This window comes from Trifolium pratense, linkage group LG2 (assembly GCF_020283565.1).
Source record: "Trifolium pratense cultivar HEN17-A07 linkage group LG2, ARS_RC_1.1, whole genome shotgun sequence".
NCBI classification, from domain to species: domain Eukaryota; kingdom Viridiplantae; phylum Streptophyta; class Magnoliopsida; order Fabales; family Fabaceae; genus Trifolium; species Trifolium pratense.
The window spans coordinates 12,392,237-12,404,592 of record NC_060060.1 but is presented as its reverse complement, the minus strand read 5'-3'; the positions used below and the strand labels follow the sequence as shown (position 1 = coordinate 12,404,592).

Below are 12,356 nucleotides of genomic sequence, written 5' to 3'. Positions count from 1 at the left end.
TGCATCTTTTGATTGGAACTGGAAGGATCTTTTTCAAATCCTAATGGTTCTTCATCATAGATGCAGTCCAATTTTTGAATTATTGGCAATAATTTGCCATTTTCACAGTTGTTAGCTTCGACAGCCATATTTTCTTGCAGCATTGTGGCTTCTAAAGCCATCTTTATCTTGTTTTCGGCCATATAAGCCGAAATCTTGGCCCAAGCATTGGGCTTAGTCATCATAGTATTCTTCAAGGTCCCACCCAGTTGGGCGGACTTTGTCTTCATCCACATGTGGACCATCATCTATCTCCTCTCTCTCCCAAATGAATCCATGAGTTGGATCCAATTTGACAGAATGGTAGACATTATCAGCAGGGGCATAGGCATATCCCTGTTCAGTGCATGGCGATATGTTCGCCAATTTCTTATCAAATGAATGCTTGGTTATGTGGTGTGTTTCAGCCCTAAAATAACTTTGATCGGCTTCGATATTCTCTACCACACCATCATCTCTCCAAATACTCACTCTCTGATGGAGAGTCGAAGGCACTGCTCCAACACCATGTATCCACTCCCTTCCTAGAAGCAGATTATAATTGGCCTTCGATGCTACAACCAAAAACAAAGTTGGCCTAACAGTGCTGCCAACTGCCACATCGACTTGAATTGCCCCCAGCGAGAAACCAGTCTCACCTTCGTAATTCGAAAGAACGATGTTGTGAGGGTGCAAGTCAGTAGAAAATTTACCAATCTTGGTAATCATAAATTCTGGCATTAGGTTTACTGCTGCTCCTCCATCAATCAACACTTTGTTGACCCCCACATTATTTACTTTGGCCTGAATAAAAAGGGGTTTCAAATGATTCTTCATTCCCTCAGTTGGCCTCTCAAAATTTGCCATCTGTTCCTCTAAGCAACCATTATTCATTACATAATAACACATTGGCTTGTGCAAAGCCAATTCAGACTCATCGAACTCATCCTCCCCTTCAGTCACTTCTGACCACACGTCATATTCAGCAGGGAGGATCGAAACTACGTTCACCAGCACGTCAAACTCGGGATCTGAATCGAGGAGATCCTCATCTTCCATGTTCTCTCCTTCAAACTCATTCTCAGCCTTTTGATCATCCTCTGGTTGAGTCAATCTTTCTTTCAGAGGCCTTCTAGTCACTTCGACAACCTGTTTTCCTTTGTTGTCTTCAGTCTTTTGAGCCTCTTGAAGGGAGAGCCTTTGTTGGCACTGATGCCTACGCCATTGTGTGCGGGTCATGGGATTCTTTCCCTTGTAATTGTTTCTGTAAGCATACTTCTTCGAATCAACAGAATGACTCGAACTTCCCTTGTCAACAGAATTTCTGACAAAGTTTGATGCATGACCATGAACCCATTTGTTCATTGGTGAGTTGTTGGATGGCACAAAAGTATTCGGGTTGCCCAACCTTTGATGTATTGGTTTAGCATGCGCCATGTTCTGTCTTTTCATTGGCCTTGACTTTGGCCAATTCTCTTTGTTTCTTCTGAATGGTATAAACTTGTTGAGGCCCTCAGTAGCCTTCTTGTCGAATACAGCACTGCACCTTGGGCAAAGCATAACCTCAGACTTGTTAAGCTTACACCTTTGTAGAAAATCAATCAGTTCCTCTTCAGCCCCAGGATATACTACTTTCATTTTCTCATAGTACTCATTCTCTGGAATAGAAACTAATTGAGCGCCTCCTGATAAGTCCATGGCATCGATCATCAAGCATTCGACCGGTTCCACATAAGAGGCATCCGATATTTGTAGTGGATCTTCGTCAATTTTCATCTGTTGTCTGGGTTTCTCTCCAAACTTCAGCCTTCCATCTTTCAAAGCCTTTTGAACCAGATCCCTGAAAAGAACACATTGTGAGGTTTTATGACCCAAAAAATTATGAAATTTGCAAAAACCTCTTTTCTTTTGTTGTTCAAGGGGAGGCACTTTCAATCCCTTTGGAACAACAATTTGGCCATCAGTAACCAACAAATCAAATATTTCATCACATTTAGTTATATCAAACGAATAAGTTTTAGCAACAAATTTATCATTCTTGGGTTCGACAGGATTTTTTCCATTCGAAGGTTTTAGTAATTTACAGACATAAGGGGGGCCAGGTTTTAATTCAGCCACATTAATTTCATTATCCTCTATGTCTCCATAGTTTATTACATATTCCTCATTATCATCATCTATAGTTTCGACATAAGCAATTTTTTCCCTCTTTTGAAACTTTGATGATCTGGCCTTCTCAGCCCTAAGGCGTTCGACCTGTCTTACCCTATCTGCTAATTGTGCCATGTCTCTTAAATGTTGTGTATCTAATTTCTTTCGAATTGAATAATCTAGGCCTCCAGCAGCCATTTCGAATAACTCGTGTTCAGGCACTTGAGTAAAACATCTGGCCTTAAGTAGCCTAAATCGATTCAAATAATCATCTATGGACTCTGGTGTCTTCCTCCTCACACTGGCCAATTCCTTCAAACTAATCTTAGACTGGCCCATATAAAACTGTTCATGGAAAGCCCTTTCCAGTTGAGTCCAATGCTGAATCGAACGGGGGGGAAGAGTTGTGAACCAAGTGAAAGCATTTTTTGTAAGGGAATTTGGGAAATATTTCAACCTTAAATTTTCATTATCTGCCAAATTTCCTGCTTCGGCAAAAAATCTTGCCACATGTTCCACTGTTGACTCAGTTGTGTCCCCAGCAAACTTTGTGAATTTGGGGATCTTCCATCCCCTTGGCAATTCAGTTTGTAATACATATTCAGATAATGGGGAAATAAAGTTAGGCCTATGTAGGCCAACATTGAAACCGTTTTGAGTTAAAATAGTTTCGACTAAATTTGCCAAGTTATCTTGTTGCGCAAAATTATTTCTTTGCACATTTCTAATTACTTCGTCAGCATTCTGATTTCGATTAACCAAAATTACTTCAGGCTCTGGCACATGGTGCACCACTGGGGCCTGTGGTTCCTCTTGTACCACTTGTGGTACTTGATTGTTTGGAACTTCATTGTTCACATGAAACCCTTGGTTCTGAACCTGTGTTTGGTTTCGAATGGGCTGAAGGTTTTGGTTAGGCATTGTAGGAGTACCAAAGAAATCTGCAATCCGCCCCATCTGATGGGCTAGCAACTGATAATTATTATTTGTATTGTTGATTAAGGGGTTCAAAATAGTCCCCAATTGTGACGTCAGAGTGTTAACCATTTCATGATTACTCTCGTCCATTTGTTGTCGAAAGGACATCATAGTTACATTGGTTAAATTTTGTAAGGCAATGTCTCTGGTCCTATTTCCCACAACAGAGGCTGCTGGGGAAGGCATGGTACTCCTGTCAGGATTTGGATTAGAATTATGTAAGCCTGCCATTATGGAGTCTGGCATTCCTAATCCCGATTGGTTCAACAAAAACGATCGAATGGGGCTCCTTACATCTTCAGCACCAGGCTGACTGCCCCCTATACCATGTGATGCTAACGAGGATATCGACCCAGATACAGTCGAACTCGTTGAGGGCATTGTTACCCCTATATTCCCAAAACTGACTGCAGGAACGCTCGAAGCAGATGTTCCAGAGCCTTGGGCCATGACAGTAGCGTTACTAATTGACGCTTGTGTTGGCTGTCCTTCAGGATTTAGGACATTGTTGTTATTGTTTTGATTGTTATTTGGTGGTCTAACCATTTTTGATTTAGATTTAACACTAGTTAAATTTGGTAAAGATTTACCACTTCTCAAATGCATACAAAATCAAAACACAAACTATAAACACTAACTGTCTTAGTATTTGTAAAAGGATTTTTAGAAAATAAACTTCTTTCAACAATGTAAATTGCACAAAACAACCCGTCCCACCGGGCGTGCCAATTTGTTTACACTGATTTTTGGTAAACAACCGCTAGTTTAAATTAATTACTTGAGAGATCAACTAGTAAATCTCGGAACATATTTGTGTGTTATTTTCTAGAAAAATATGAATGTTCATCATCTTTTACTTGAACATTTATTGTCGATTTGCATTAAATGCATTAAAAACAGACTGATTCGACGAAGTCGAATGATCAAATTAAAATACAAAAAGGATTAAAGTAAATTTGCATAAACTTGTTAAAAGATTTGCAAATAAAAGTTAAAGAACCTGAAGATCAAATGCAATTTAATCTTTCAAGTCCTTTAAAGTTTCTGCACTTTATCATTTCATTGCAATTTATCTTCAGGTTCTTTAACTTTTATTTGCAAATCTTTTAACAAGTTTATGCAAATTTACTTTAATCCTTTTTGTATTTTAATTTGATCATTCGACTTCGTCGAATCAGTCTGTTTTTAATGCATTTAATGCAAATCGACAATAAATGTTCAAGTAAAAGATGATGAACATTCATATTTTTCTAGAAAATAACACACAAATATGTTCCGAGATTTACTAGTTGATCTCTCAAGTAATTAATTTAAACTAGCGGTTGTTTACCAAAAATCAGTGTAAACAGCATGCTGGACAAGTTGTCATTTATATTATAATGAATACGAATTTTACAAAATTCACCGTTGGATTGAAAGTTTATATCATATAGATCATTTATAAAAATTTTGAAAAATTTTAAAAATCATTTGACATGTTATTGAGACCCATCAAAATTAACGGTATTTAATAAAAACTCAGAAACCGTTAATTTTGATGAGTCTCAATAACATATCAAATGATTTTCAAAAAATTTCAAATTTTTTATAAATGATCTATATGATATAAACTTTCAATCTAACGGTGAATTTTATAAAATTTGTATTCGTTATAACATATATGATTACTTGTTCACCATGCACAACATTAGGAGCTTGTGCATGGTAGACTTGGCCCTCTTTATATATGTATTAGGTGTGTTTCGATGCAATATGACATTTATGATTATACTGAATTATATATTTTTTTAAAAAATTATTATTTTCAGTGTCTGTATCGTGTACGATGTTTGCGTCTGTATTCGTATTCATATGTTTAGATCTTCTCTAGTGGTAGAATATTGATATTAATTGATGGATGAACATTTGTGATTAATACAAAATGAAAAACATGAGAAATGTAACTAGAGAGGATTTACATTCCATAATTTTGGATGATACTAAATACATACTCACACAGTCTTTGCAATACTCCAAATCAATACCTCCTTTCTCCATATACATGTGCCAGGAATTGAACCTCTGACCACGTGTTTAAGGGGACCAAAACTCTTATTATTACTTGGATAATTCATTGCTGAAGATGCAGTAATATTTTTTATGATAGTACATACTAGTATCATCGAATGCTGTAATGCATGATAATTACATCTTTTGGGTAAAAGAAGGTCAAATGGTCCGAACATTTAAAGAGAATACACACAAATTAACTTAAAAGTAGAGATAAAATTCGCAACATAAAATATTTTGGTAACTTAACTGGAATTTTCTAGATGAATTAAAAATATAATTTGGAACATTTACAAAGATTAGAAATTTATTTAATTCCAAAAAGTAGCATAACAAGATCATAATGACTAGTAAGATATGCTTAGGTAACTTTAAATTTCATAACAATGTTATTGCTTTAAAGTATACCTAAACTTTTATTACCAAAAAAAAAGTATAATAAAAAACTTTGTCAATAACTAATCTCTGCAACAACTAAGTAGCCACCTTTAGATGAGTTTCCCTCCTATATTAACAAAGTATAATTAAAATTTTAGTTAAAGAATCTGAATCTAAGCCACGACTACGATGAAAGACCTTTTAAATCTTTCACCGTACACAAGTTATGAATATTATTATAACGGATACGAATTTTACAAAATCTACCGTTGAATTGAAAGGTTATTTATATCACATGAATCATCCATAATTTTTTAAAAAAAATATTGAAAAATAAAACAACTACTCTATTCAATTTTTCTGCCAAACATGTAAATATCAGGAGTTCTGATGTATACCATTATTGAAGCCACAAATATTATGCATGTATATTGTCAATTAGAGAACACATATAAGTCAGAGAAAAACATTAAACACGATTCACCAAATATGAGGGTTAATCAGCCATCTATATCCACATCCAAATATCAATGAGATTAACAACAATGTTCCGAGTTTGTTTGATCTTCAAATTTGCTCACATAGTTTCCTGATTTCCTCTTCCTTTACAAATTACCGGGCAATTTTAATTTACAGGAGAGTAATTATCCATTTAAATAAAGGGATCTTGGTCTCTCATTATGTTTTTTTTTTCTTCCATGACTTGATATTCCATTTAGAAGGATAATCCTCTACTCTGGTTTTGTGAACTTATTAGTGATAACTAGTTATCATACTTTGTCATCATGGAACCACCACCTTGTCTCCTTGGGCGATCTTCCGTTTCTGCAGTTCTTTACATAGCGATCATTATCTTCAGGGCGTTGCTGCAAAAGAAATCAAGTCAGCATTGTTAAGTCATAATGACACCAAATTTGGTGATGGATCACTGACCCACCTAAATTTACCGGGAGAATCTTAAATAATTACTCCATAAGGCATACAATCACATATATGGCCACTTAGTCAGTTAAAAAATGTATTTAAACTAAAAATATCAGTATCCTGCATAAATGGATGATAAGGAAAACAAAAGCTTTGCAGTACTAAATTCACACCTTTGCAGTTGAGCTTGAAAGCATTGACAGTATGCTAATGCAGATAGAACTAACAGTCATTGCAGGAGACCATGAATCATATAATATATCTGCATATTTCCAAGCATATTAATGTCAGATCACCAACAAAAACCAGCATAAGAAAATAGAAAATAAAAAATTGGCTATCTTTAAAGTATGGTAGACTAAAATAGATTTCAGAGCTTGTAGTCCTACTTTAAAATCTCATGCAAACAATACCTAAATAAATTGGCTTCTAAGTTGACTAGGTGAGGGAGCTATTAAGTCCCTCACTAGTGCAAACAATACCTATATCATTAGATTTATTAAAAGTAAGTGAAGGGTTCGGATTTGTTGAGAATAAAAAGTAACACTTATTCCTTTTCTCACCCAATCCATGCAATTGTTTCTTTTTCTCAACAAAACTGCTTCTCGTCTTCCTTGTTTACCCATTTGTTATCAGCTATGAATACTTGCAGACTTAATATAGTTAACTCAACTTATTCGAACCTTTTACAAAATCTATGACAATTTTTTAACTACCAGCATTTCCAGACTCAATTATTTGAACTTTCTATTGAAAACAAAACAATAAAATCATAATTTTTATATCATCATATATATTTATTCATAGTCATTAAAGTTCACTCATGACTATTTTTTTTTGTGCAACACAATATTGTTCAACAGAAAACCTGGGAAAGTTGCAGCCCATAACAATAATAAGAAATAAGTCAATGTAAAAATTCAAACCCACAATAAAACAGCAACCCGTACCACAGACCCGTCCGTCCACAACCTTCGGACCCGACCCCTTTACATCATGGGTCACCACACCACCGCCATTAATCACTCAACTTTCTCTCACTGTTGGAGGGTACATTCCTCCCCCGGATGAGAGTGCTGACACACTGGCCATTATGGCTCAGGGGAAGCTCGCGGTGACTCGGAGGCGAATGTGATTTGACTCGGTGATGGAGGCGGAGAACCTCGTAGAAGTGATTAGACTTATGTAGAGGAAAATGACAACTTGGAGAGTTGGAGGTTGTGCTTGTTGGGGAAGGAAGTGTTACGCCTGGAAAAGAGAGGGTGAGGAAAGGAATAGGTGTTCTTTTTTGTTCTCAACAAATCCGAACCCTTCAGTTATTTTTAATAAATCTAATGGTATATAATTGATGGTACTCTGGTGAGGGATTTAATTGCTCCGTCACCTTAGAAGCCACCAATTATCATATATTGAATGGGTTTATCCTAATTCCTAAGTGTAAACTATTGCCAAAAACAGTGAAAATTTCTACAGTAACATCATTTTCCCCCTATTCTTAAAGGTAGGAGTCTCGTTAAGCGATTGAGCTGAGCCTATATTAAAAAAGAACATAGTAAAATCCTAAAGCCAAGTAAGGTGCATATAGAGTTGAGTGAATGGGTGACTGTGCAAAGCCTTTGTTTGATAATGAAAATAGGAGCAATGGAATCGATAATCAAATGGGTGATTTTAGTAGCACTCTTTTAGTTCCTTTTCATTTAATAATATTAGCCTCTTCAAACTTTCCATTTCTCTTGCAAGAATTGACAAAAGAAGATAAATACTAATAGTAAAAATATAAAAAGAACCACTGAATTTGGCAATTCATATGGTAACACAATATCGCACTGATCATACATGTATCATGCAACTCAAAGCAACCTACAATCCAACACTTTGAAACCGATTGCTGGATTTCCAAATTGTATTGTATTATTCCCCAACTCTAAAGACCACACAAAACAAGATACGGTATTAAAAGGGAAAAGCACTTGGTAAGAAAGCTGAGACTAAAAAAAATTCCTTTTTTTTTTGTCAAGTAGCCTAGTGGCTAGAAATTCCACCCTTAAGGTGGATAAGTGGGATGACTGGGGTTTGAAACCCGCCTCCCTGCATATATAATGCAATGTCCCTACCAACTGAGCTAAGCTCAAGGGACAGACACAAACTTCCTTCTATGACCCAGATATATTATGTTATACTATAGTATTTGTATCTTCTGCTTGATCACTGTTAAGTTCTTAAAATTCCACTTATAGCACATTTGAACCAGTATTTAGTCCCAAAAGAATCTGAACATATAAAATACCAAGAGTGCTACTAAAAGGTCCATGTACTTCTAAACAAAAGCTATTAATATTAAATTTTAAATTATATACCCACCCTAACAAATTATTGTTGTTACTTAAAACAATAAGAATCAAAATAAACTAGCATAATGGTACTTTAGGATTATTAGTATAATGGTACTTTAGGATGACATAGAATTATTCTTTTCAACTTGTGCTGCTTTGCAGTATATTAATATTTATCAGGCATCAAAGAAGCTTAACCAAGTAAACAACCCGCAGGCATCTTATTTCCCAATAATTCTTAGTGTGCAATTACAGTTATAATTTTCAATGTCTTCATTTCAAAGCAAAATTAGTAGCAAATTACAAGAAAAGAATAAACTGTCGGTAAAATCAGTATCTCAAAGAATGTATGGATAACCTAAAAGTGAATAAAAACAAACACCAAAAGTCAAAACCCAGCAATAACAGACTCTACTAACCCATGAATTAAGAAAATTGATAGCATAACACAAATCAACAAAAGTAGTACTACATAAGATTAGACAACAAAATACTACTCTTTCCAGTTCCTATTATAAGAAGAAGAAAAAAAAAAACACTTTTTAGGATCATTGAATAACAAATGTTTCTGGTGTATTATACACCAACTATATCAGTTATTCAATGAACCTATACGTCAACACACGTACCTAAACAAATATGGCCATTGCTGTAGATGTGAGGATGCAACGGAGCCGGATGCAAGAATATCACCTGTAAAACAGTTATAACAGTTAAAACAGAATTACATGAGTGAACACCAAAACTTGCTATAAAAAGTAAATTCATGTAAATTAAAGGCAAAAAAAAACCTGTGGAGCTTCCATAGGATAATTCTCAGGAAAATCAACCTGAAGCTGATAGGTCTCATTGGTGTAAAGTGTCCCAGGAGCTCCAGCCACTTCAATAACCCACCTTCCAGAAAGTGGAACAAAAAAATTTTTTTTTTTAAAAGAATGCAACAACAAAGAGTGAAAAAACTAAATCGAATGAAAATAAAACGAAATTGAAAGACCCATTAAGAATGATAAACTATAAAACTCAAAAAAAGGTTAAAAATTGAAAATTGAAGCGATTTGTAAGAGAATCTAATCTAATGATAATAATAATAATGATAATGATACCTTTGGAGATTGTCGGTGACTTTGTGTTTGAAACCAGTTGGGGGATTAACCTGCCACTCGAGGAGTTCTTTCTGGAGCCTATTGCAGGCAATCTTACTGAGAGTCTGGATCGAAATTGAAGAAATGAATAAGTGAATCGAAGAAAGAAAGAGTGAAATTGGAAAAAAGAGGAATGAAATTGAGAAAGTTAGGGTTACGTACCTTGCGAGAAGCAGCTGAAGAACTGGTCATTGCGATTGCGCGTAGAGAGAGAGAGAGAGAGAGAGAGAGAGAGAGAGAGAGAGAGAGAGTGAATAATTTATTTAATGAAGATGAAGATTTAATAACTCGTGACTCGTGAGTTGTGAGTTGTGAGTGTGACCGTGACGACGGATTAGGAAACTTTAATAGCCCCACGCCTGTTACTGTTTTTTCCAAAATTAATTAAACCTGACATATGCTCACTGAAATCAAATCTATGAAAAAATTTATATACATGCCAAAATAAATTTAAGATTGTTTGTATAAATAAATTAAGAAAATATGTCATGTTAATAGGTGTCTTTGAAAATATTAAAAATAGAAATTTTATTGTCTTTGAAAAAAATTAAAAATAGAAATTTTAAATTAAAATTAAGAATACGATTTTTTTATATTTATTTTATTAACAAGTGACTTAAAGGCGCTCTTTATTATTTATTTGAAAATTAATAAAAACGGAATAAATGAACACCAACTTTATAAGATTATTCTCATTAAATATTGATTATTGTCAGTTATCATAAATGCATAACGTGATATTGTATTTGGATATGATATTGTAATTGGATAAATAGTAATTTTTGTTGACTAAATTTTGATTATATATATAGAAAGAGGAAGTATGTTATAAAGTATAAAAGAATGTTAACAAATGTCCTAAAACATAAAGTTAAGGAATGAAAAATATAAATTTTATTTTAAAAGTTGTGTTTTACTATTCTTCAAAATTTCAAACATTGTTATTTTCAACTCTAGTTGTTAGATAAAATTTTTATCTTTAATTTTTTAAGAAGTTTTGATGGACAAACATAAACTATGTAAAACAATGTCTCTGATACTAATTTTACATATAAGAGTGGAGTGATGTAACAAAAGAGAATATTTTATTTATATGTGAGTGCAATGAGAGATCACCACAATTTTATAAAAAATGGATTCACTCCAAAAAAAATAAAAACTCATGTGTTTTTTAATTTTTACACCTCCATCATTAATCAACTTTTCTCCCTCAAATTTCAATTATTCTCATTTCATATTTCAATTGTTTAGCCCAAATAGGGTAGCTTAGCTCCATAAGCTTTGATGCCCAGTAAGTACCTGATCAAAGGAGAAGCATAATGCTAGCAACACACTATTTAACAAGTACACTCCAATACACTATCTTTTATTGGTTGAAATTCACATGGGTCCCATAAAAAAATGTGGACCCATATAACTTTTATGGGACTCATATAAATTTTAACCAATAGAAGAGAGTGTGTTTGTTAAAAAGTGTGTTGCTAGCACTCCTCCAAAGGAGAAAAAGTAAGTATTGTTTCTAAAGTAGAGGAGCTCAATTGAGCACCTCTCTTTCCCAGGTTACACAAATTTATTATTTCAAAAACTTTTTTTTAATAACCATAGTTTTTTTTTTCTTGCCATTAATAACCATAGTTTTTAAGTTATGGGACGGATGATTTAATAATAAAACAATAATAATATCTTGACAAAATAATAATAATAATTTAATTTGTACCGTAGTGTAGTGCTTATTCTCATAAGCAAATTAGCATTCAATCGTTAGTTGATATTTTAGTGGTGATTGACGTTGAACTTAGTAGGAAAGATCGTAGTTCGATCCTCCGTAACTGCGATCAGGAGGAGCCTGAAACCACTTGATACCAGAACTGACTCCCGAACTAGATTAAACTGGTGATGAAAGAAAAAAAAAAGCAAATTAGCAAAATTGTGAGTGGAAGGATACGAATGTTAGAAGTTGTGTCGGGCTAAAAGAGGCATGAAATGACAAAAACTTTCCAATTTCAAATGGCGCCGTTGGAGTTGCACCGAATTTATTACCAGATAATTCTAGTGAAATGTTTTGGCTATATATTGAAAAAATGGTAACATGTGCACCAAAGGCACATGTTAAGGAAGTAAAAGTAGAAATAATATATTGAAATTTGTGCATTTAACTTCTTAAACATTAAATTTTTTTCGAATATTAAATGCAATTTTCTATATTTAGAAGCTTAACATGTATCCTTTGTGCATATGTTAACATGACCCATATTAAATAAAGTTCATGCTGTAATAGAGAAAAATTAATGTTGATGATCAAAAACGATTTTCTTTTGGAAAGAATTTGTGTTTGATTTTTAATAATGATATTTTTTTGTCGATCAGATTTTACTTGGTATTT

General features: G+C 34.0%; 2 protein-coding genes across 2 annotated transcripts; both read right to left on the bottom strand.

The window, feature by feature from the left end:
- Positions 1 to 213: 213 nt before the first annotated feature.
- LOC123904200 lies at positions 214 to 3,237 on the bottom strand. The gene is made up of 2 exons (XM_045953889.1): positions 2,403 to 3,237; positions 214 to 2,324 (listed from the first exon to the last, which is right to left on the bottom strand). Exons 1-2 carry the CDS (start codon positions 3,235 to 3,237, stop codon positions 214 to 216), a joined length of 2,946 nt encoding a protein of 981 aa, XP_045809845.1.
- Positions 3,238 to 5,977: 2,740 nt separating this feature from the next.
- On the bottom strand, positions 5,978 to 10,286 carry LOC123910395 (probable ubiquitin-conjugating enzyme E2 16). The gene is given in 7 exon segments (XM_045961492.1): positions 5,978 to 6,385; positions 6,387 to 6,440; positions 6,672 to 6,760; positions 9,461 to 9,524; positions 9,623 to 9,725; positions 9,935 to 10,038; positions 10,136 to 10,286. Coding segments are annotated over 7 exon segments (492 nt in total). The 5' UTR covers positions 10,166 to 10,286; the 3' UTR covers positions 5,978 to 6,337.
- Between the last annotated feature and the right edge of the window lie 2,070 nt (positions 10,287 to 12,356).